Here is a 26,173-nt window from a genome sequence, read left to right as displayed (position 1 = left end):
TTCTAGAAATATTTAATTCCTATAAACTCAAGAGAAGGAAAACAAAAATGTTATATTATTATTTATTTATTTATTAATTGTATTTATATCCCGCCCTTCTCCTTTCGGACTCAGGGCGGCTGACAAATGATAAAAAGCTAACATATTACACCTAGTTAAAATTTGATTAAAATGAAATATTTGAGAATGTCAAATTTAAAAGTAATTAAAACCCCTATAAAATCCCCTAGGCCAGTCCCGCTTGCTGGAACAACCACGTCTTGAGGGCGCGGCGGAAGGACATCCTTCTTGTCCTGTGTAGTTCTAGTATAATTGGTGGTAATAATTAAAATAGGCTTGATGTATGAAGAAATTTATCTTTCTGCAAAACAATAGCCAATTGCCATTTGACACAGAAGAGAGCTTACTGTCTGCAAAGTGAATATTTGTTAACTAATGAAATTCTTGAAATATTCTGATATCTATTAATATAAAGCAAAAGGAAACAGAATCTATTCATATATTTGTTTCATGCTAGCAATAGACTATTCATCCACGGCACACATCAAAATGAAATCTCTCCACCATTTTTAGAAGCAGCAGTTTCCCCATCACACTAACCATGGGTCATGTCAAAAATCTTATGTTTAATGTTATGATCTACACTTGCCCTCTCTTTCTAAACATAAATATTTAAGATTTAATTTAAATATGGATATTTCATATAATTGTTTAATACCATTTAATGAAATGTTGTCATACAAAATTAAAGCAAAGTGAGATAATTGTGGATACTTCAGAATATTTAGTTATGTTACTGAAAAATAAATAAATAACTTGGGCACAAAAGTCTGAATATTCATAGTCAGACTGCCATATCATGATAGCTTATCCTTGGAAGATGATGATAATATGATGACTCTTGACTCAAGGCAGTGAGTCTTAATAATTAATAGTGGTTGGGAAAGTCTGCTTCTTTTGACTGCCAACCAAATTCTCAGGTAGAACCTCCAAAACCACAGGCCCATTAGTGATCCAGTATCAAACAACAAAGCTAGTGGAGGTGACAGTATTCCAGCTGAGCTATTCAAAATCTTAAAAGACGATGCAATACTCAATTTGCCAGCAAATTTGGAAAACTCAACAGTGGCCACAGGATTGGAAAAGGTCAGTTTACATTCCAATTCCAAAGAAAGGCAATGCCAAAGAATGTTCAAACTATCGCACCATTGCACTCATTTCACATGCCAGTAAAGTTATGCTTAAAATCCTACAAGCTAGACTCCAGCAGTATGTGGATCGAGAACTACCAGAAGTACAGGCAGGATTTCGAAGAGGCAGAGGAACTAGAGATCAAATTGCCAACATACGCTGGATCATGGAAAAAGCTAGGGAGTTCCAGAAAAACATCTACTTCTGCTTCAATGACTATGCTAAGGCCTTTGATTGTGTGGATCACAACAAATTGTGGCAAGTTCTTAAAGAGATGGGAGTACCAGATCATCTTATTTGTCTCTTGAGAAACCTATATGCGGGTCAAGAAGTAACAGTGAGAACTAGACACGGAACCACTGATTGGTTCAAAATTGGGAAAGGAGTCCGGCAAGGCTGTATACTGTCGCCCTGCCTATTTAACTTATATGCAGAGTACATCATGAGAAAGGCAGGGCTAGATGAATCAAAAGTAGGAATTAAGATTGCTGGGAGAAATATCAACAACCTAAGATATGCAGATGATACCACTCTAATGGCAGAAAGTGAAGAGGAACTAAAGAGCCTCTTGATGCGGGTGAAGAAGGTGAGTGCAAAAGTTGGCTTGAAACTCAACATTAAGAAAACCAAGATCATGGCATCCAGCCCTCTTAAATCCTGGCAAATAGATGGGGAAGAAATGGAGGTAGTGACAGATTTTATCTTCCTGGGCTCCAAGATCACCGCAGATGGGGACTGCAGCCAAGAAATTAGAAGACGCTTACTCCTGGGGAGGAAAACTATGGCAAATCTAGACAGCATACTAAAAAGCAGAGACATCACTCTGCCAACAAAATTATGTATAGCCAAGGCCATGGTTTTCCCAGTTGCAATGTATGGCTGTGAAAGTTGGACCATAAGAAAGGCTGAGCGCCAAAGAATTGAGACCTTTGAACTATGGTGCTGGAGAAGACTCCTACGAGTCCCTTGGACTGCAAGGCATTCAAACTGGTCGGTCCTAAAGGAGATCAATCCTGACTGCTCTTTAGAAGGTCAGATCCTGAAGTTGAAACTCAAATACTTTGGCCACCTAATGAGAAGGAAGGACTCACTGGAAAAGAGCCTAATGCTGGGAAAGATTGAGGGCAATAGAAGAATGGGACGACAGAGAATGAGGTGGCTGGATGAAGTTACTGAAGCAGTAGGCGTGAGCTTAAATGGACTCCAGAAGATGGCAGAGGACATGAAGACCTGGAGGAACGTTGTCCATGGGGTCATGATGGGTTGGACATGACTTCGCAACTAACAACAACAACATCAAACATCAAAAGGATATGTGACAGAAATGACAGAAAAGGCTGTGAATGAAATGTTTTATTAAACAATTGCTAGTATGCCTGACTAGCCCAGTATTTTAAACAAGATTAATGTACACCAGCTAAATGTATAGGTGTAAGGACCCACCCCACTTTGCATCTTAAGAAGGCAGAACTCCTGGAATATTTCTTCCAACAGGCATCTTTATTAAGAGAAAGCTGGATGTAGGCGTTCTAGACAGGACTTGGGTCCAAGCTCTCCCATTCAAGGTTTTAAGGGATCCCCCATTAGCCACACCCCCGTCACCCCCTTCTCCCAGCGACAATCCCAAGCATTACATTCTCACCCCCTTTTCCTCATTGCCGGGAGGAGACTTCAAAAAGGATTACATGAAAGCTAATGACCCCCATTGTTATTGTTAGTCCGTTTGGTGATATCCACATCCAGTCCCTTTGAAGTAGGCTGAAGGAAGTGAGGGCTCTAAAGCCCCTTTGTTCACCCCCTTCCCTTCATCGTATGACAGAATCCAGAGCAGGCAGAAATGCGGGTTTTCATAGTTGATAACTAGAGATGGAATATATTTGGATTCTGACAATAGGCCTATTTGTATAATATAGATCCATTAGTATAATAAACTTTCAAGTGAAACAACTGAATGCTAGAAATCACAAATCTTATCTACTCACAACACTGATTTAGCTTAAGCATTTGAACTGCCCAATCCTTGGCTAAGTTCTAAATTTAACACTCTGACCTATTCTGAGTTCTTGCCTCAGTTTTACTATTGTTACTGTATTCTATTCCAAGTGCCTCATGTGTCCAGGACACCATCTGTGTCATTTGCCTTGGACTTTCTGGATCAGGACAGCTAAGAAACCTTTAGCTCTATTTCAGATACACAAAGTTTTATTTATTGAAGTCTTATTTACTTGAAAATACACATCAATCATCACTATGAATATTTGTCTAAAGAGCTTAGTATAAAGGAGATTTTCAATTCATAGTCTTCTAAACAGATGGTCTAACAAAAAAAAATAATGACAGCTGTGAAAGCAATGTTAATAATCGTATTATTTAAATATAGAAATCCTAAAGCTTTTACTAAATTCTAAGTTGCCTTATCTCCATTGTTTTAGTAAAATATTTTTAAATTTAAAAAATGGGAGATAAATTAGTGCCTCTGAAAATGTATTTGAGATAAAGTACCAGACAAGTTTTGATATAGCTGTAAAATGTCATTCCTCAAGTTTTCCTCTTGAAATTAAATCTGCCCAACATAGGATTTTTCAGTGTAATTCAGCACCTTCCAACAACATTGATTTAACATCAATTTAAATAGATCTAACTTTGCCCCTTTTATCCGCCAGGCTATAAGTTAAAATATCTTAATCATTATGCATGCCTCATAGTGGGTGGTTGTCAAGCTCCAAAGAAACCTCATGATGCTTTGGCCAATTCTGTTTCTTGGCTTGCCTACAGATCCGGGGGGGGGGGGGGNGGGGGGGGGGGGGAATGAATGGAATGTGCATTTTCAGGTGTGAGCTGTGAAGTCTCGGAATCAAGGTGATTCAGAGTATATACGAAGTAATGAAAGATTTCTCTCATAATAATTGTCTGATGTTTAATTGGGGAATGTGAATTACACTGTCAGGGGGAAGGGGAGTTTCTATACTTTCAATTTACTGTTCTAGTGCCAATTTAGCCATAGCTGGTTTTCTATTCATGAGTGCCGATATGCTGTACTCAATAAAGTTTTGCATTAGAGATTGGAATGTCTCAGCTGTGCTTACTTATTTGGGATCATCAGTTGGAACCTTGACAGTGGTATTTTAATTCATATTGTCTGGAATGCTGAGATAATTCATGGGTTGCAATAATTATTCTGACAGTTTAAGAAGAAATATTCTTTGCATCAACTTCTATGGATATAACATTTTTTTCTCAATCTGATAACTTCCAAGGACGCTGGTCAATTAGCAAAAGTAAAATGCATATAAAAGTTTTCGTGTTTATAAAAATATATATATTTTTAACTGGAAGGCTATATCTCCCTTGCCAAGAATTCATCATATAGAATACATCATGATTCTTTATACAGTATGTTTAGATATGTAGTTTAGGATGCATAATCAGATATCTGGATTACATACACTGATTTGAATACAAGACTTCTAATTTACTTGATTTTTGACATGTTATAATGAAATAAGAGCATTTTATTTCAGCTGAATATTGTCTCACTTTCTGCAATTGTAGTTGGTATACATCTGTTTAAGAGCTTTTTTCCCCTTTCCAGCTGCATGTAGGAGAAAAGGCACAGGTTGAGAAACTGTTTTTCACTTTCTTTCCTCACTTGATTCAAATTAAAAGCATGTGAAACAGACTTAGAACTCCAAGCAGTGTCACACATCAAAAAATTAGTGTACTTAATAAATGGGTTCATTAGGCAGGAGTCAGAACCAAAGACAATACATTTTTAATGTCACATATAAAAGGGCTTATGTATTCAGTGGAAACAATTATGAGTAGCAGTGTATAACTCTCCAAGCAGACTCCTTGCTATTAACGACTGTCAGCATATCTTGAAACATGCAGAATATTGTCACAGATCACAGTACAACTAATATCTTCATTGTCAGGATAAAGCCATTCAGACTCATGAGGGTGCTTAAATTAAAGATACTTCATGTTTTGTGAACGTTTGGCAAGCTATCCAGCCCATATGCATGTATATATATATATAAAAGGAGACATATGAGGTAATATCATTACCAGATACTGTTTAAACGTTGTTTAACGAGACTTCTGGATTTGCGTCACGGTAAAACGGGCGCAGGAAGGCAGGGCTCTGCCATCTGCGCCCAATTTCACCCTGCTGGGGTTCTGAAAAGGACCTAAAGTTACCCCAAAGAGGCGATGAAGAAGGAGGGGTGCCTTGTTGATCATAGAGATATGGCGGTCTTTCCGTTTGATCCAAGGAAAGCTCTCTAAACCAGCAGGGGAAAGACCAGCCACTCCTCTGCAGCCGGCCATTAGCTGCTGACAACCGAAGAACAAAAATTTCAATTAACACATCGTAAACAGCATGTTTGGAACTGGGTGAGAATATTGATCCTTTCTTTACTATTTTACAACTGAATTTCCTGGGAAAGGCTCCCAAGAAGCTAAAAACTTCCTGATGTGAACAGAAGCGGTGTTTTAAATTTTTTATGGGGGACAGAAATACACAATAGTGAAGTGAAAGTAATACAAAGCTACAGTTTTGATAAATTTGAGAACTGAGATAATTGTTAAGATTTTCTCTTTGGGGAAAAAATCATTGAGGTGAAATGTAAGAAATCCTTTGTTTTAAGAGTGGAAAATGGACTTTGAATGATATCTAGTGATGAATTTGAGTACAGCACTATAACTAGCCCCTTGGCTGCTTGTTGACTTTCAGCTAAAGGGAGAACAGCTGGCAATAAAGGAAAATATTTTGGCATATTTATCATCCTGACCTTCTTGGACTATAAATACCTACTGAGCTTGGACTTTTAATCTCAAGAGCTAGTGGGAGAGAAAGAAAAAAATGACTTTTGAATACGTCTGGCTGCAGGGAGGTTGAACATTTCGAATACTTGGAACATTGTGGATTACAACCTGGCCTGACTGATAATTTTCAGGATACTTGAGACAAAGCTTTACTATAAAATATTGCTATTATGACTGGATTATAAAGGCTATATGCAAAGATCAGAAAACTAGAGGAAAGTTTGTTCCACTCTTACTGAGACTGATGATACTAGAGGGTTTCTAGGAATGATGCCTCAAGAAAAAACAAATACCTTTCAGAAAGAAATACTTTCTATGTTGCAGCAAATTCATCAAACAATTGTTGCACACAGAGGATATAAAAAGAAAACATAATGAGAGTAAAAATAACGTAGATGATATAAATGACCAAATCTCCAAATTGAAGCTACAACTGGAAAGTTCCCAGATAACGACTACAAAGTATGAACAAATAAACCAGAAACCAGAAGATGAAGCAGAAGAAATGGACCTAGACATGGAGGAGATAGGAGAAGTGAAATATGTACTACCATATACAAATAAAATACTGCAAGACCTACAATGAAAATACAAAAGACCCTTTACTCCTTTCTCTAAAATACACCTGAGGATAAATTTGTTGTTTAACTATACAGTAAGTAAATATATGATTTAAGTATATTAAGTATGCATCCATAAATGGTTAGTTTTATTCATCCTTATACAAAGAACTCTGAGAATTTAAAATAAAATATTACAACTAACCTGATGAAGATCATTACCCAGTGCATATTCCTGGAAATAACCTGGTGCTGCAGATGATGCTCTGATAGCTTGCCATAATTTATAATGGCAACCTCCAAGATAGTGAGACTTTACTCCAGGGAAGTGATTGTAATTTCTAAATACAAAGGCTTTCAGTGGTGTTCCTCTGCTTACAATAGTGCTTATGGCAGCCACCTAATAAAAACAAAATACTAAATTTTATTCAATTATAGCTGGTTACCCAATTATCGCTATCCCTACCTTACAACAATCAGCTATTAACACATTAGATCAATCTAGGATTACATCTTTCATATTCATATGTATATATGTGTATTTATACACCCAAACACATATATATAGAAACATACATATACAGAATAATAGGATGTAGATCAAAATATTTTCATTGAATCTATTTTTTATTTTATTTTTAAGAAAGTACTTTTTACTAAGAGGGTGCGGTGGCCTTGTGGTTAAGCACTAGGCTTGTTGACAGGAAGATTGGCAATTTGGACTCAAGCACGGTGTGATGGTGTGAGCTATCATTCTTGTGCCAGTCCCTGCCAACCTCGCAGTTCAAAAGCTTGCAAATGCAAGTAGATAAATAGGTACCAATTTGGTGAGAAGGTAACAGTGTTCCGTATACCTCGGTATATAGTCATGCTAGCCACATGACCACAGAAGTGTTTTTGAACAATGCTGGCTCCCTTGGCTAAGAGATGAGCACCGCCCCCTAGAGTTGGACACCACTGGACAAAGGAAACCTTTACTTTTTTTTTACTTTTATTTTTTTACTAGGCAGAGTGTTATGTCTGAAGGTATTACCTGATATAGCTTCGAATTCATATTTGAAGAAGAAATAAAATGAGCCTTCTGCCCCTCATTCCATCATGTCCCTATACATTCCATTTCATCAGGTACTAGCCTTTGTCTTCTGAAGCCATGTATTTTGCTCAGTTTTGATATTCACATTATAAGTATTTTTGATATAATTGAATATAATAGAGTGGGAAATTATGGTATTATTGAAAACAAAACAAATCTTTCTATTTTTAACACAATGACAGTCACACCACACATAGTTTCAAGGCATACTAATTGTTACTATTTCTGAAAGAAGCTCTGTCCTTCTATTCCTCCATCAGTACAAAGCAGTTTTCTTAAGAAAAATAAACTGTACATAAAATGAAAGTGAACGAAATCTTTAACATGCTTCAGAGATTATAAATTAAAAGGGAATGTATTATTGTTTCCCAGCATAAAACAATAAACACGGGATCTTCAAGGCCTCTGTACAGTGATGGACATAAATTGACCAATTCTGCATTGAATTGTTACTCCTAGTAAGCCAGCAAATAAACATTTTTATATATTCCCTAGTGCACAGACTTGCCTTTGTCAGTGAAAACATTTGTTATACCTCTCTAGTTTTTCCACCTGCCCAATCACAAAACACAAAATGCTATTCAACTATATCTTCTAATCTAAGCAGTTTTAACAATCTTGGGGTAAAAAGTTGGGAATTAAAATCAAATACATAGGTGAAGCTGAAATATGATGAATTTCTTTTTTGTGTGAGATATCAGCAATGCATAGTTTTGAGTGTGTTGAGATAGTCAATATTTTTAGAAAATGAAAGAAAGCACACTAAGATTGTGTTACAAATGATTGTTAACATGGATTGAATTATTATTCTGTCAATCTAACAATGTTAAAAAATAAGTAAAGTAACTCAACTTTACATACTTTACAGAGAGCGTATACAAGTCTCTACAAACATAATAGAATATGGCCAAAATGTTTAGGGTAGGAGAAGCTAGTTAAAAAAAACCAAGAGTTTGAAAATAGGCTGGATCTAGCTGGAGTTTATTAAGAAAAAATATTGAGGAAAACTTTCTTATTGCATTCCATAGGACAGGGCTTTTCAACCAGTGGTATGGGTACCACCTGTGGTACATTGGCACCTGGCAGGTGGTACGCGACCATCCTAGAAAGTGGTAGCCTGAGCGAGAGATGGCTGGAGCTGCAGGGCTCAGCGGAAGTGCCAGGATCAGTGCCGCTTTCCAGCTGATCAGAGCTTCTTCGGGGCTGTCAGGGCTCAGTGGAAGCACCAGGATCAGCCCCAGGCTCCAGCTGGAGCTCGGCGCTGATCCTGGTGCTTCTGCTGAGCCCTGAAAAAGCACCAATCTGCTGGAAAGCAGCACTAATCCTGGCGCTTCTGCTGAGCCCTGAAAAAGCACCAATCAGCTGGAAAGCAGCACTGATCCTGGCGCTTCTGCTGAGCCCAGAAGAAGTGCCGATCAGCTGGAATGTTGCAGCATCTCCAAGGTCTTGTGATTTACATTCAGATGCTTGGCAACTGATTCATATTTATGATGGTCACAGTGTCCCAGGGTCATGTGAAGTGACCAAAACCTGCTGCAACCACCCAGCAGACGGAGGGAATAAAAACCAAACACCCCCCCACCCCACCCCTGCTGCCAATCTTCAACAGAAATGCTCACAACAATGAAAACCTCGAACAGGAGAAAAAGCGCGGCCGGGTGGTAGGCAGGTGTCTTGCTTGGCTGTGGCTTGGGGGCACTTTTTTCAGTGCCATTGTAACTTCTAACAGCCACTAAGCAAACTGTTGTAAGTCGAGGACTACCTGTACTTTATCACTTTTTTCCCCCTTTTTTTTGGTCATCAAGTTTTTGACACCTTGCTAGGCAACTGGTGGTACTTGGATATTGTCATATCCTAAAAGTGGTACAATAGGTGAAAAGGCTGAAAAGCCCTGCCATAGGAGAGGCATCTGGTCAGTAGACTGGAACATTGTTGATTGTTCCATTGTAAATCCACTACTCCTGGTTCATATGACCCAAAATAGACCTTATTTCTCACTTGGGAAAGATTCCTTGGATGAAAATCCTAAAGGGGAAAACAATCCAAGAAGTGTGGGAAACTCTGAAAAATATGATCATAAAAGCCCAATCCAGCACAATACCACTGAAAAAGAAAAACAAGAAATTCAAGAAGAAACCAGTATGGCTGCACAAAGGTCTCTGACAAATTGAATGACAAAAAGGACAAGTACAAAAAATGGAAAGAGGGACACATAACTAAGGCAGAATATCAGCAGACAGCCATAATCTGCAATGAAGAAGTCAGTAAAGCAAAGGCTCAGAATGAACAAAAACTTGCAACAAAAATCAAAGATAATAAAAACAGTTTCTTTCAAAATAATAATAATAATAATAATAATAATAATAATAATAATAATAATAATAATAATAATAATAATAATAATAATAATAATAATAATAATAATAATCAAGGAAACAGTTGGTCCACTAAAGAGAGAAGACAGCAAGGAAGAAACAGGCAGAAGAGAAAAAGCAGAGCTACTTAACTCATTCTTCGCATCGATCTTCATGCAAAAAGAAATTATAGCCAAGCCCACGAAAAACATAACTGAAAAAGACAGACTAAAAATAAAAGTTAAAATAAACAAAAAAATGGTAAGAGAACACCTGTCCAATCTTGATGAACATAAATCACCAGGACCTAACGGACTACACCCCAGAGTCCTGAAGGGGCTGGCAGATGTCATCTCAGAACCACTGTACCATATCTTTCAAAAATCCTGGAGCACCAGGGAACTACAAGAGGATTGGAAAACAGCTGAGATGGTCCCCATCTTCAAAAAAAGGGGAAAACAACAGACCCAGGAAACTACAGTTCAATCAGCCTAACATCAATACATGGGAAGATACTGGAAAAGATAATCAAAAACAGATCTGCAAACATCTAGAAATAAAGTTATAACTAGAAACCTGCATGGGTTTGTTAAAAATAGATCATGCCAAACCAATCTTATTTCATTCTTTGATCAGGTAACTAAATTGGTGGACCAGCGGAATGCTGTGGACATGGTATACTTGGACTTCAGCAAGGCATGTGACGAAGTAGACCACAACCTACTTCTTGGAAAGCTTTAAAAAAGTGGGATAGACAGTATTACCATCAGATGGATTTTTAACTGGCTGACAAACCACACTCAAAGAGTAGTCCTTAATGGTACTATGTCTACATGGAGGGAAGTAAGCAGTGGGGTACCACAAGGGTCTGTCCTACGCCCAGTACTCTTCAACATCTTCATAAACGACCCAGATGAGGGAATAGGAAGGGAACATATCAAATTTGCAGATGACACTAAGTTGGCAGGAATAGCCAACCCTCTATGATAGGCTCAAGATCCAGAGGGATTTTGACAGACTTGAACACTGGGCCCTATTTAACAAAATGAAATTCAACGTAGAGAAAAGTAAAGTCTTACACTTAGGCAAGAAAAATCAAAAGTACACATATAGATTGGGTGAAATCAGGCTCAATAGCAGTAACTGTGAGAGGGATCTTGGAGTCTTAGTGGACAATCAATTAAATATGAGTCAACAGTGTGCGGCGGTAGCCAAAAAAGCCAATGCAATCTTAAGTTGCATTAACAGAGGGATTCAATCAAGATCACGTGAGGTACCCTATAAAGCCTTAGTAAGACCACACCTAGAATACTGCAACCAATTTTGGTCTCCACACTATAAAAAAGAAGTTGAGACTCTAGAAAAAGTGCAGAGAAGAGCAACAAAGATGATTAGGGGACTGGAGGCTAAAACATATGAAGAACAGTTACAGAAACTGGGCATGGCTAGTCTAGTGAATGACCAGGGGAGAAATGATAGCAGTATTCCGATATTTGAGGGGTTGTGGAAACTACTTTTAAAACTTCTGGACTTCAATTTTCTAGAGGATTTTATATCGTTAATTGACTCTGCTGAACTTCTTTGCCTTTAAAATAAAGACTGCCTAAATGGTGTTTTGATCCTGTTGTGAGGAGGGGGAGAAATAGTTCCATTTTTACTTGCTTCTGATTGGACAGGCTGTGTGGGCTGTCAAACAGACTAAGGTGGGTTTTTTGGTAGCTTATATTGCAGTGGTGTTGTTTGACCACACGAGGAAGCCAAAAGACTATATTATTAATTCTTATGAATTCACCAGTAGCATCATTTAACCCATTGGATTTAAATTTACACATTTAAAATTTAAATATTAATTATATTCTGATAAGATGGCTACAAGCAAGAGGATGGAGAATGCGGAAAGAATATCAGGAGATGCAGAATCTTTAAGATCCTTTTTGGATGAAAATATAGCTAAAACACATGAACTAATTCAGGCAATGGGAACAAAACTTGATACATTCTCAAAGGAACTTCATGAAGAGATACAACACTGGACTGAAGATATTAAACAGGTGAAGAATAGAGTGGATCTTATGGAGCATAAATTGAGAAGAAAGAGGTCCAGTACCAATTTGATTCGGATAAAAAGGCCTTTTTAAAATTAGAACTTAAATAGCTTCAATTAAGATTTTGGGTAGTTCCTGAACAGTCTGGATAGAATATTAGATCAAGAATGACTAAAGCCTTGGCCTGGTTAAGACCCTTGATCTTGAAATAGACAAAAATTATAGAGTAAACTCCAGATTTGCTACTATAAGAAAATTACCAAGGGATGTTTTAGTCCAGTTTGTAAGAAGAACAACAAGAGATCACATTTTGGATTGCCACTTCAAATTTAAACTAAGAATGGAAAATGTGGATATAATTGTTCTGAAGGAAATTCCTGTTAGAATTCTGAGAAAAAAGAAAGCTTATTCCTTCCTTACTGATATTCTGAAGAAGAGAAAAAGTCTCTTCCACTGGGACAAACTTGAAGGAGTGATATTCACTTATCAAGAGCAAAGATTCAGACTGAATTCTATAGAAAAAGCCAAGGGTTTCTTGATCAAACATAAATTAATTTGGACCCATCTGAAGAAATGGACACAGACAAGCAATTAGAGGTACATCAACCTCACAAAATTGACATTGAAGAAGATGTGACTGAAATGTTGGTACAGGAACCTGCTATTCTACGTAAAGATGGAGATTAAGTTTATTACATGCAATATTAATACGGCAAATGCCCCTTCTAACCGTAAAAAAAAACCACTACTCAAGGAAACTCAATGTTGCTATAACTTGTTTTCAAGAAACACATATTAAGAAACAAGATAATAAGTATTTAATAAACAATTAGGAGAGAAATTTATATCTGCTGGTTTAAAAAAGATTTAATGGATTTATTTATATATAAAATCCCAATTCAAACCTAAGTTACTTTTATCATATGACCATGGTAGATTTGTAGCAGTGGAAATTGAAGTTAATGGAATAAAATCAATAGTAGTTGGACTTTATGTGCCAAATTATGATAAAAGTAATTTTTTTGAATATCTTATGGATCAATTATTACCCTTTTCATATGAGAATTGGCTTATTTTGAGAGACTGGAATAGAGTGATTTCTCCACAGTTGGATAGAACATCTGCCAAAAGGATTAAACCCTACCAGGGTAAATTACCAAAGACTTTTTGTTGTTGTTGTTGAGATGATTGACAATCTAGCACTAATAGATTTGTGGAGGCAAAGAAACAATTCTACTAGAGAACATGCTTTCTTCTCAGAACTATATAATGTTTTTTCAAGGATTGACATGATATGGATTTCTAAAAATCTTACAAATAAAATCCTAAAAGTTGACATTTTACCTAAATCTTTTTCTGATCTTCTTTTGATACTTAGGAAATAAGAGTTTGAGTTATAGATGAAGATTAAATTAATCTATTTTGCAAAAGGAGATGATTATAAAGGACTGTAAAAAGAAATTAAATGAATATTTTGATAATATGGGCAAAGGGACAAATTTAATGACTGTTTGAGATGCTAGTAAAAGCAGTTATGAGGATTTATTTTATACAATATAATCGCCTAGAGAAGAAAAAATCCCAGGAAAAGATGCAAAAGATATTGGATGAAATTAGACAGAAAGAAATTGAATTTCTTTTAATTTCTAATTTCAAATTAGACACCTATGGATTCTAAAATTTTACATCAAATCAAACTGTTATGGCAACAATTGTCTATGTTAACAGCTCGAGAAATCAAAATAAAATTGAATTATGTGAAGCAAAGACACTTTGAGTTTGCAAATAAACCAGGACAATGGCTGGCATATAAACTAAAAAAGGAAAAAGACAAGAGAATGATTGAGAAAATTTGTGAAAGCAACAATGTAATAACAGATAATGAGCTTACTAAAAAGTCTTTTCATAATTTTTATTCCAATTTGTATAAAAAACAGAAGTTAGATATGTCTAAAATAGATGAATATTTGTTAAGACAACAATTACCTAAGCTCTCACAAATTCATGAATGGCTCAGTAACTACCTTTGAAATATCAGAAGCTATTAAAAAATTGAAATCAGGTAAAGCTCCAGGTGCAGATAGTCTTACAAGCCAATATTATAAATGTTTCAAAGATAAACCTCTTCAGCCACTAAAGGATATAATGAATATTACAGGGGGGAAAAGATACCTCAAATTTGGAAAGAAGCTAATGTTGTGTTACTACTGAAGGAAGGCAAGATGTTACAAAGATAAAGAATTACAACCTCACTATTAAACAATGACATAAACTTTTGGCTGCAGTTCTGGCAGAAAGATTAAAGGTTTTACAGGCATAAATTCGTGAAGATCAATCTGGCTTTCTGCCAAAAAGACAGTTAAGGGACAATGTGAGAACTGTTTTGAACACTATTGAATATTTACAATATCATAATGAAAAACAGGCAGCTTTAATATTTTTAGATACAGAGAAGGCCTTTGACAATCTAAACTGGGCTTTTATATTTAAAGTTTTGGAAGATATGTACTATGCGGAGAATTTAAATCAAGAGGTTAAAGCAGTTTATATGTCACAGCAAGCAAAAATTGTTATTACCAGTGATCTAAACAATTCATATGAAATTTAAAAGGGTATGAGACAAAGATGTCTCTTGTCTCTCTTGTTTATTTTGGTGTTGGAAGTTTTGAATAGAGATATTAGGCAAGATGAGAAAATAACAGGTATAAGTATCAAAAAGGAAGTTTATAAATTGAGGATATTTGCTGATGATTTAATTATATTCTTACAACATCCAGAAAACAATATAGAATATTTGATGAGGAAATTAAATGAGTTTGGGGTTTTATCAGGCTTTAAAATAAAACAACAATGCTTATTAATAATATGACCTCACAGGACTGTAATATATTGACTAAAAAGTCTGGTTTTAGAGTTGAGAAAAAGTGAAATATTTGGGGGTCATATTGACAAACACAAATGCAAAACTATGTACCTCTCTGGAATGATATTAAAAAGGACTTATAAAGATGGGATAAACTGCATTTATCACTATTGGGTAGAATTTCTGTAATTAAGATGAATGTCTTGCCAAAGTTGCTTTTTTTGTTTCAGACATTACCAATACTTGCAACTAATACTTTATTTAAACAATGACAAATATTTCTAAGTTTAGAAGGCAAGGGGGGGAAAACCAAGAATTAGATATAAATTACTGCAAGATGCTAAGGAAAGATGGGCTTTGGGTTTACCAGGTTTGAAATTGTATTTTGATGCTTGTTTGGTCTGGCTAAAAGAGTGGGTGAACCTCCAGAATAAGAGGCTACTTGATCTAGAAGGTCATGAATTGAGATTTGGATGTCAAAGTTATTTATGATATGGCAAGGTTAAAGTAAATGTTGATTTTAATAATCACTGTTAGACGTATCATTCTAAGAGTTTGGGAAAAAAATAAAACAAGGTTTTTTATGAAGATATCTTTTTGGGTTGTCCCACCCAAGAAGCTTTTTTTCAGAAAAGAAATGATGGCAAAGCTGGACTGGTAGATTTATGGTCAAATAATATCTTTTAATTTTGGTGATCCAATTCTGAAGTCTGAGGAGGAGTTAGAATAAGAAGGACATATCTGCCATTGGTTTATATGTTTACAATTGAAAGAAAGATTTAAATTAGATAAAAAGAGTTATGGGTTTGACTTTGTTAAAAATGAATTGGAAATCCTACTGCATGGTAGCGATAAACATATTATTGCTAAGGTCTATAAATTGTTATTGAATTTGAATTTGGAAAATGCATATGTAAAGCATTGCATAATTCAGTGGCCAAGGAACTTTGGATATAATGTAATGCTTGAACAATGGGAGATTATGTCGACGAAAGATTTAAAAGTTACACTAAATTATAAAGTGGTATTTAACACCAGACAAGTTGTCAAGAATGTTTAAAGGTATTTCAAATGAATGTTGGAAATTCAAATATAAAGATGGGACTTTTTATCATTTATGGTGGACATGTGATAAAGCAAAGAAATATTGGAGTAGATTCATATGCTAATACAGAAGATTCTTAAGGTGAATATAAAGATAAAACCAGAAACTTTTCTTTTGGGTTTAATGGAAAAAGACTTGGAAAAAAAATGGAACTTTGATAAGAAAAGCACATCTTCCTTCCCCTGTCGTCGCATGAGAAAAGCACGAAAAGCAAATCTTCCTTCCCCTCTCCTGACCACTGTCTACAGGGGGACGATCGAGAGCATCCTGTCATACAGCATCACAGTCTGGTTTGGAAGCATCACTGCTTCAGACAGGAAGGCAGCAGAGAGTGGTGAGAATGGCCGAAAAGATCATTGGCAGTTCCCTCCTTCCCATCCAGGACATAGCACAGAAGCGTTGCTTGAGCAGGGTCCGTAAGATTATCTGGGACACTACACATCCTCTTCACGACCTGTTTTCCTTGTTACCTTCTGGGAGGAGGCTTCGTGTATCCATAGCAGAACATCCAGATTCAGCCATAGTTTCATTCCATACAGCATTAACCTTGTGAACTCTCAAGCTTCCTCCTTCCGTTATATATTCAAGATGGACAGTATTTAATATTTATTTGTTATGTATATGTAGGGGTGTGGGTCTATACATATGTTGTATATAGTATGTTTAGGTGTGTGTCATGTATGTGTTTCACTGAGAGAGCGGGCAACTAAACTTCATTTTTGATGTGTGCCGTTGTGCCCACAGTAAAAAAATGACAATAAAGGTTATCTATATCTACCGTATTTTCCGGCGTATAAGACGACTTTCTAAACCCTGAAAATCTTCTCAAAAGTCGGGGGTCATCTTATACGCCCAGTCGCCTTATACGCCGGAAAATACAGCCGAGCCAGCCACATGTTTCCCCAGGCCAGGCCAGGCCGGGCCGGGTGCAGTCATGGCTGGTGTGGCAGCCGTCGGGACCATTGCACTCCGGGAAGCCGAGCCGGCCATATGTCTCCCCAGGCCGGGCCGGGCGGCAGTCATGGCTGGGCTGGCGGCCAGCGGGGGCATCGCACCTCGGGAAGCCGAGCTGGCCACATCTCTCCCCGGGCCGGGCGGCAGTCAGGCATGAAGCTCGCCTGGCTGCCGCAGGGCTCTCCGCCGCCCGGCCCCATCGGTGGCGCCTTCCTCGGCCACTTTTGGGGAGCTGCCGCCGCCCTTGGTGCTGCAGGAGGAGACCTTGGACTGCGAGGGTGGCGGGGCTGGCGGCGATCGGGACCCCCCTCGTCCCCGCGGCGGCACTCCCCGTTATAGCCGCGGCCGCCCATGGTGCACCCGGCCTTGGCGCCCTCCTCTTGCGAAGGCGAAGTGGCTGAGGATGCGGCGGGAGCGGCGGCCCGGTCAGGGGCGGCGGTGGTGACCCCGATGATGCTGTAGTGTCCGCTGCCGGAGCTGCTGCCTCCCCGCCCGTTCGGCTGAGGACGCAATGGGGGCGGCGGCTGGGAGCTGTTGTCTCCCGTCCTGCTTCCCTTCTCTGCCCGTTCGGCGCCATCTGCCTTTCATTCTCTCTCTCTCTCTCCTAACCTGGAGGGAGAGAAAGAGGAAAGAAAGAGAAGAGAAAGAGGAAAGAGGAAAGAGAGAGAGAAGAGAGAGAGAGAAAGAGGAAAGAGAAAGAGAGAAAGAGGAAAGAGAGAGGAAAGAGAAAGAGGAAAGAAAGAGAAGAGAAAGAGAGAAAGAGAGAGGAAAGAGGGAAAGAGAAAGGAAAGAGAAAGAGAGGAAAGAGAAGAGAAAGAGGAAAGAGAGAAAGTTAGAGGAAAGAGAAAGGAAGAGAAAGAGAAAGAGACAGAGAAAGAGAGAGGAAAGATAGAGAGAAAGTTAGAGGAAAGAGAGAAAGAGAAAAAGAGAAAGAGAAGAGAGAGGAAATAGAGAAAGAGGAAAGAGAGAGCGAGAGAAAGAGAAGAGAGAGGAAAGAGAAAGAGATAAAGAGGGAGAAGAAAGAGGTGGAGGAAAGAGAAAAAGAGAGGAAAGGGAGAGAAGGAGAGGAAAGAGAGAGAGAAAGAGGAAAGAGAGAAAGAAAGAGAGGGAGAGGAAAGAGAAAATGAGGAAAGAGAAAAAAGATTGAGAAAAGAGAGGAAAGAGAGAAAGGAAAGAGAGGAAAGAGAAAGAGGAAAGAGAGAGACAGAGAAAGAGAGGAAAGAGAGAGAGAGAAAGTTAGAGGAAAGAGAAAAAGAGGAAAGAGAAAGAAAGAGAGGAAAGAAAGGAAAGAGAGAGGAAAGAGAGACACAGAGAGAGACCCTTTTGATATCTAAAATGAAGATAACACTGCATATATCCTTTTTTACCTTTATTTTATATATACACACACAAACATACACACACACACACATATCATAAAGGTAAAAAAAGGATATATGCAGTCTTATCTCCATTTTAGATATCAAAAGGGTTTTGCGGCTCCCAGTGTTTTGTTTTCGGTGGGAAACGTGTCCAAGTGGCTCTTTGAGTGTTTTGGGTTGCCTACCCCTGATATAGGCCAAACTCTATATTTTAACTGGAAAAGTTGGGGGTCGTCTTATACGCCCAGTCGTCTTATACGCCGGAAAATACGGTATATATATGGAAGGACATTTTGATTCCCACAATGAATGAATGGCTGCAAAAGTTGACAATGTTAGCAGAGATGGCTAAATTGACTGCTTTGATGTCAACAGTGAAAGTTTTGCAGCCACGTGCCTCTTTGTTTAAACAAAAAAACACAACTACTTTTGTTTCTACTTGGAAACTGCTTCTGGACTTTGTGCTTGAGGTGGAAAAAAATGATACTTTGATTTTGGGTTTTACCAATTAGATAGATTTGTTGTTATAGGAATGGTTAGTTTATGTTATTTACATAATACTATATTATTATGTAAAAGTAAAAAGTTGAGGTTTGATATTATTATCTTATTCTACTTCACCAAAGGGAGTCAGAAGTCAATGCCTTTTCTTTCTTTTCCCCTTCTGTTCTACACTTTTCCTTTCCCTTTTCCCTCCCCTATTTTTTTTATTATTTGCTTTTGTATTTTATATTATAAACTAATAAAAAAACCTGCTAGACTGTTTGAAACTGCTCATCTTTTTTTTTTAAAGGGAGGGAAAAGGGAGAATGGATATCAATACTTTGTAAGACATGATTAAAAATAAATAGCAACAAGTTCAAAGAAAATAGTAAATACCTTAGGAAAATAAACTTACCTTAGGACATTTAGGATTTCTTGCCGTTTCAAACATAATATCGGATCCCATTCGTTCCCTATACAAACCAGATAAATTGCTAAGGTTACAGTTTTAGAGTTTGCTCTATCTGCCTTTCCTCTTAGGAACTACAGCTCTCAATCAGGTAGGGAGCAAGTTTTTGCATTCATTTCTCTAGCTTGATTAAAATCAATTTATGAAATGGATAATTTATATTGCTTATGATACATATTTTAATTTTAATACCATGGTTTTGATTTTTAAAAAAGAACTTAAAATACTGAATGCCTTTGAGATTTAAAATCAGTTCAGTAAAATTATTCTTAGTACTATCTATTATTATTCTTAGTTTTTTTACAGAAAGAAATAATAACTCATTAGAGTATTTCAATATTACCATCTTTTCTTGACAGATAAGTTTATTTTAAAATAGTACATTTTAAAGTAGTGACAATCTTAATTTTTCAAAAATAGCAGTTAGACATATATTCAGAAAACTGAGCTGTCGAATTCATTTCCATAAATTACTCTGAATAGTAACATGGGCAGTAAATAAATGTAATAAATAAATAAATAATAATAAATACCCTGACATCAACTGGGAGACAAACTCTGCACCAAGTGGAAGATCAAACAGGTTCCTAGAAAACCTAGCAGACAACTTTGTCTCCCAAAAAGTAGAGAAGGGAACTAGGGGATTAGCCATTTTGAATCTAATTCTCACTAACAGAGATGAAATGATAGAAGGTGTTGAAGCCATAGGAACCTTGAGAGGAAGTGATCATGCAATATTGGAATTCAACATTATGGAAGCACAAGCAATAGAACACAGTCAAACTAGAGTCTTGGACTTCAAGAGAGCTAATTTCAATAAACTTAGAGAGGGCTTGGGAAGGATTCCAGGGATGAAAATCCTCAAGGGGAAAACAACTCAAGAAGCTTGGGAAATTTTGAAAAATGAAATAATAAAAGCCCAGTCTAGCATAATACCAACAAAGAGGAAAAATAACAGCTCTCAAAAGAAACCAGCATGGCTGCATAAAGAACTCTCTGACAAATTGAAAGATAAAAAGGACAAGTATAGAAAGTGGAAAGAGGGGCACATAACTAAGTCAAAATATCAGCAAATAGCCCGAGCCTGCAAAGATGAAGTGAGAAAAGCCAAGGCTCAAAATGAACTAAGGCTGGCGACCAAAGTCAAAAATAACAAAAAGAGCTTCTTTCAACATGTAAAAAAACAAGAAAAAAGTGAAGGAAATGATTGGTCCATTAGTGGGTAAAAGTGGCAAGAAGGTGACAAGCAACAGGGAGAAAGCAGAACTATTTAACTCGTTTTTTGCATCTGTCTTTACACAAAGGGAAAAAACAGACCAACCTATCAAAAATAGTGCCATAAAAAACAGAATAGAAACACAAGTTAAGATAGGCAAGAAAATGGTAAATGAGCACCAGTCCAGCCTAGACGAGTTCAAATCGCCAGGACCAGATGGATTACACCCCAAGGTTCTCAAGAAACTGGCAGATGTGATCTCAGAACTACTGAACTATATTTTTCAAAGATCCTGGAGCACTGGGGAACTAGCAGAGGACTGGAAAAGAGCTGATGTAGTTCCCATTTTCAAAAAAGGAAAAAAAAATGGACCCAGGAAATTATAGACCTATCAGCCTGACCTCAATACCTGGGAAGATCCTGGAAAAGATAATCAAACAACGAATCAGCGAACACCTAGAGGCAAACAAAGTCATTACTAAAAGCTAACATGGGTTTGTCAAAAACAAATCATGCCAGACAAATCTTATTGCATTCTTTGACCAAGTGACAAAATTAGTGGATCAGAGGAATGCTGTGGATATAATTTACTTGGACTTCAGTAAGGCATTTGATAAAGTAAGTCACAACCTACTACTTGACAAGATAGAAAAATGTGGGGTAGACAGCATCACCACCAGATGAATCCGTAGCTGGCTGACTGGCCGTACTCAGCGTGTGGCCCTCAATGGAACCGCATCTACATGGAGGGAAGTGTGTAGTGGGGTGCCCCAGGGCTCTTTTCTGGGCCCAGTGCTCTTCAACATCTTCATCAACGATTTGGACAAGGGGATAGATGGGGAACTCATCAAATTTGCAGACGACACCAAGCTGGCAGGAATAGCCAACACTCCAGAAGATAGGCTTAAGATACAGAATGATCTGGACAGACTTGAACACTGGGCACTATCTAACTAAATGAAATTCAATGGTGAAAAAAGCAAGGTTCTACATTTAGGCAAGAAAAACCAAATGCACAAGTATAGTATATGAGCCAGCAGTGTGCTGCAGCTGCCAAAAAAGCCAACACAGTGCTGGGCTGGATTAACAGAGGGATAGAATCAAGATCACATGAAGTATTAATACCACTTTACAATGCCTTGGTAAGGCCACACTTGGAATACTGCATCCAGTTTTGGTCACCGCGATGTAAAAAAGATGTTGAGACTCTAGAAAGAGTACAGAGAAGAACAACAAAGATGATTAGAGGACTGGAAGCTAAAGCATATAAGGAACGGCTGCTGGAGTTGGGTATGTCTAGTTTAATGAAGAGAAGGACAATGGGGGACATGATAGCAGTGTTCAAAATCTCAGGGGCTGCCACAAAGAACAGGGAGTCAAGCTATTCTCCAAAGCGCCTGAAGGCAGGACAAGAAGCAACGGATGGAAACTAATCAAAGAGAGAAGCAACCTAGAACTAAGGAGAATTTTCCTGACAGTTAGAACAATTAACCAGTGGAACAACCTGCCTCCAGAAGCGGTGAATGCTCCAACACTGGAAGTTTTTAAGAAGAGACTGGACAGCCATTTGTCCGAAATGGTATAGGGTTTCCTGCCTGAGCAGGGGGTTGGACTAGATGACCTCCAAGGTCCCTTCCAACTTTTTTATTATTATTATTATTATTATTATTATTATTATTATTATTATTATTATTATTATTATATAACCATACAGTTTGCTAGAGTTGAATTAATACAACTGTTTGATTTAAATCTCTACAACATTAATCAAAATCTGTGTTTGAATTAAGGAGACATCATATGATGATTAAATGATGGAACTAATAATTAAAGGATGAGTATATAAAGCATCACCTCCCAGATTACATTCTAGCAATAGAAGGTAACTGGGAATTGTAAGTAGAAGGCTCTGAGGCTCATGAGGCCTAACCTGGGAGTGACCACTTTCTCCCTAGCCTTGGTGAGAAACACAGGTTTAGGAACAGCATTATGCTAGAGTACTGATATAATTCAATCTTTGTAAAGTTAGTAAATATGTTTAAAAACAAGATTAATGCATTCCTTTGTTCCTATGTTAACTGAGCGTCTATCATAATTATTTCTACATTCTGCCTACTTATGCTAAAAACATCTAAACCATAAAATGGGTTTAGAGATGATAGAACAAAACCATAAGAAAAAAACTTTTACACCAAGGATAAATGATAGTGTTAGGTGGGTTGCTGCCCTGTTGTTGCCTCTTTAACTGAAATACGAATTTGCCAAGAGATCACATAACTTGATGTGTACAAGCCTAGGAAAAGGTGTGGGTTCTTTAAGGAGCCACCAATAAATAAAACAAGGAGGGCCACATCTGATAAAAAACACTATCCTTTTTTAGATCTTTTAGATCTACTTAATATAACAGAGAAAGAGTTCTGTTTTATACATTGGATTATACTGAAGGAAACATGATTGGCAAATAGTTTAATATTAACTTACTTAAGCATTTTCTCCCATATTTCACTGTCATAAAATGCATGGTTCCATCCCATTTTAACTGTTCCAACAATGACATTTTGCTTAAAGACATCTGTTCCTAATTTCCGGTAAAGGTCTTCACATTCATCCAGAGATATATGGAATAATCCCAACATAAATGCCAATATAGCACCTGCAAATAAATATTTATAAATTTGAATGACAATTTAAATGACTATCATCTTATACAAGGATTAGCAACCTAAGATTCCAAACCACATAAAGCATACCTGAATCTCTTTTCTGTGGCCTTTAGATATTCCTCCATCTACCCCTGCTTAAAAAAAACAATACCATGGATTCCCATGATTCTAAGGCAGGAAATTAGTGAGGATTACCCTATGATGTAGTTTCAAAAGGAAGACTTCAGAAAAATTCTGGTTCTGCCTACATGCCTAACACGGCTCCAACCAATACAGTATGCATAATCTTTGCTTCCACTGCAATAGCCATTCTGTGCAAAAATATTAGATATAACTCTCAGCCAGCAAAGTTATCCTAATTATTCTTTATAGCAGTGTTCTTGTACTTGAGAGTTGTAGTCCAACATATTTGGAAGATCATGGTTTATGAAAGGATGGTTGATAACATTATATAGCGGTTTCCATATAACATTAAAATTTTTCAGTGTTGCTGATATGCATTTTTTTAAATCCTTAAAATGTTTCTAGTGTTTTAATTGTAATATGTTTTTTAAATTGTAAGCCACCCAGTCATTGATTGAGATGGGCGGCTATAGAAATTGAATAAATAAATATTATCTGTTCCGAAGATTTGCACATCTCACTGAAGGCATTCCTGTGAAAAATCAACAGATGATAATTAAAGATTCATGTACAGCTCCACCTAGTGTTTAAGACTATAGTGTGACACCTGAAACATCACTTACCAGCTCTATTCAGAACGCACTGCAATATCTGTGATACATTATTACTACAAAGTGTATTAAATTAACCAGCTACCCTATTTTGCTGTCTTGGAACAACAAAACAGGACAGGACAGGAATATAAAGTCTGCAGACAAACACTTAATCCCGCCTTCCTGCATATACTTTGAAGCAGAACTTTGTTATGTGTGAGAAGTTAGCTCCTCATGTTTTATACAAGGATAATCTACAATATTGAATCACAGTGGAGTTCCAGATGAATATGCTGTTTCCAGGTCTTCAACCCATTTGGTGTGTATTTTCCTAAGAGATTGCTTTGATACCCTTTCAATTTCTTCTCTTGTTAATCTACCACTTTTCTGTTGTTCTGTTTGGTTTCAATAAATCTGATATATGTAAATCTAAAAAGAAAATTAAACCATCTTTAATTTTCAATACATCAATATCATTTCCAAAAGAAATAACTGGCTTTTTCCATCATTACAGTAGTTCAGGAAAATTTACCTGTACTCACTCCACAAATGTAGTCAAAAAGTTGATGAATGGGCTTTCCAGTGAGCTCTTCTAATTTACGAAGAGTCTGAAGTGCCACTAAGCCCCTAAAGAATATGAGAAATGTGCTGTTATGCAAGTTATCATTTGCTAAGCAAAAACCAAGCATTTAACATTAGGAGAAGTTTTACAATCTATTATATAGGGTTAAATCAGAAACATTCCACTGTATTATTGCACAATATGTCCTGTGCACTCCATCCCAAAAGACAGTTTGGGAATTCAATGGAACAGACTTGATGAACTATTTATTGATGAACCAACTGATGTATCCACAATCCTGAACATCTGTCTACTGGCATAACATGGTGTCAATTTGCATAGAGCACAGAGCACTTTGCCATGGTTAAGAATGGTTGATTGCATGAACCATAACTAACCGGGTTGTATAATATGTTAACCCAGCCTTTCTCTAATACAGGGATTTTCCAAGGGCAGGAAATTTCAGCTACCAGCTGAATTCAGTAGTGGCTTTCCTAATTAGGTAATTCTGGGTGTTGAAGTTGACTCCTACAGAGAGTGCACAGAGTTGGGAAGGCTGTGATAATATGACTTATAATCCACAACTGTGGCTTTACACAAACTAAGCAAATTCAAATAGGATAGTATGGTGTATGTCCCAGACCAGTGACTAAGAAACTAACATTGCAAAACTATACATTTTTAGTTAAAAATAAGTCACACTAGAGCTTAGCTTAATGAAGGTAGGCTTCACACCTTTAGTATAAAGCAAAAATTCCACAAGATTAAATTTTCATTTAGCAAAAATTTCAAGAACTCTTCACAAACAGGGAATAGATAAAAGAAGAATATTAAACATATTTTGGTCAATATTGAAGACAAACCTATACTAGTTTGGGTCTTATGTACTTCTTCTTATTCTGTGCAATTTGCCTACAAACATTTATCTTTTTGCAGGATCCAATCGGGACTAGAGATTTAGTCTTCCGAGCTTTTGGACTCATGTGGAGCCCATCTTCAGGGAATTTCTCTCTAGCAGAGTGTGCTTATTTTTTTGCTATGTTCTGTAACCCATGTCAAAAAATTAACATAATAGTGATAAAGTATTTTGAATAACATTTGTTTATTCATTGATAAATCAATATAGTCTAGCTTTCATGTAAACTTTCAAGGCTATTTACAATTAAAAATATAATATGTAATAGTAAAACCAATGCAATTAAAGTCTTAATCAAAAATTAAAATCAATATCATTTAAATAATTTACAATAAAAAGCTTGGCAATGTGCTATGATGACTAAACAACAGAAGGCTCTGTTTCAATAGCAATCCATTAGATCCAAAGATTCTTTTCCTATGACTGACAAAGTTTTTGCTTTCTTTTATTATTTTCTGATTTGATATCAAATGTATAATATATGGTACTAGAGAAACTAGTGCAAAAAAATCCGTGACTGAACAAAATATGAAGAGCTGCATTTTATAGAGGAAAGTTTTTTTTTATTTTATTACTTTTTTTTCATCAACATACAGTATGTTAATTTTTCCAATCAACAAGTTGTCTGGAGTTGCTATGCTAATACATGTTCAATTCCTAATCCTTCATTCTTTTCTCTAACCAAGAATAAAATAAATTCCAAATTTGATAGTAGTCTGTATCTTCTTTATCTTTCAACCTCATAGTTAATCTGTCCATCTCTGCACATTCCAATATTTTCCTGATTATTTCTTC

General features: G+C 36.9%; 1 protein-coding gene across 2 annotated transcripts in view; it reads right to left on the bottom strand.

The window, feature by feature from the left end:
* Positions 1–26,173, bottom strand: part of PNPLA8 (patatin like phospholipase domain containing 8) — a 61,483-nt gene that overhangs the window by 19,398 nt on the left and 15,912 nt on the right. For both annotated transcript variants that reach the window (XM_015824484.1, XM_015824485.1), the window contains 4 exons: positions 24,433–24,527; positions 23,003–23,174; positions 19,252–19,309; positions 6,784–6,978 (listed from right to left, as the gene is read on the bottom strand). In XM_015824484.1, coding sequence (XP_015679970.1) covers positions 6,784–6,978; positions 19,252–19,309; positions 23,003–23,174; positions 24,433–24,527 — 520 coding nt within the window. The remainder of the gene's footprint in view (positions 1–6,783; positions 6,979–19,251; positions 19,310–23,002; positions 23,175–24,432; positions 24,528–26,173) is intronic.

The sequence above is a fragment of the Protobothrops mucrosquamatus genome, unplaced genomic scaffold (genome assembly GCF_001527695.2).
Source record: "Protobothrops mucrosquamatus isolate PMUCROS unplaced genomic scaffold, P.Mucros_1.0 scaffold2252, whole genome shotgun sequence".
Lineage (NCBI taxonomy): Eukaryota > Metazoa > Chordata > Lepidosauria > Squamata > Viperidae > Protobothrops > Protobothrops mucrosquamatus.
Note: the sequence above shows the minus strand (reverse complement) of the source record. Positions and strands in the feature narration are given on the sequence as shown.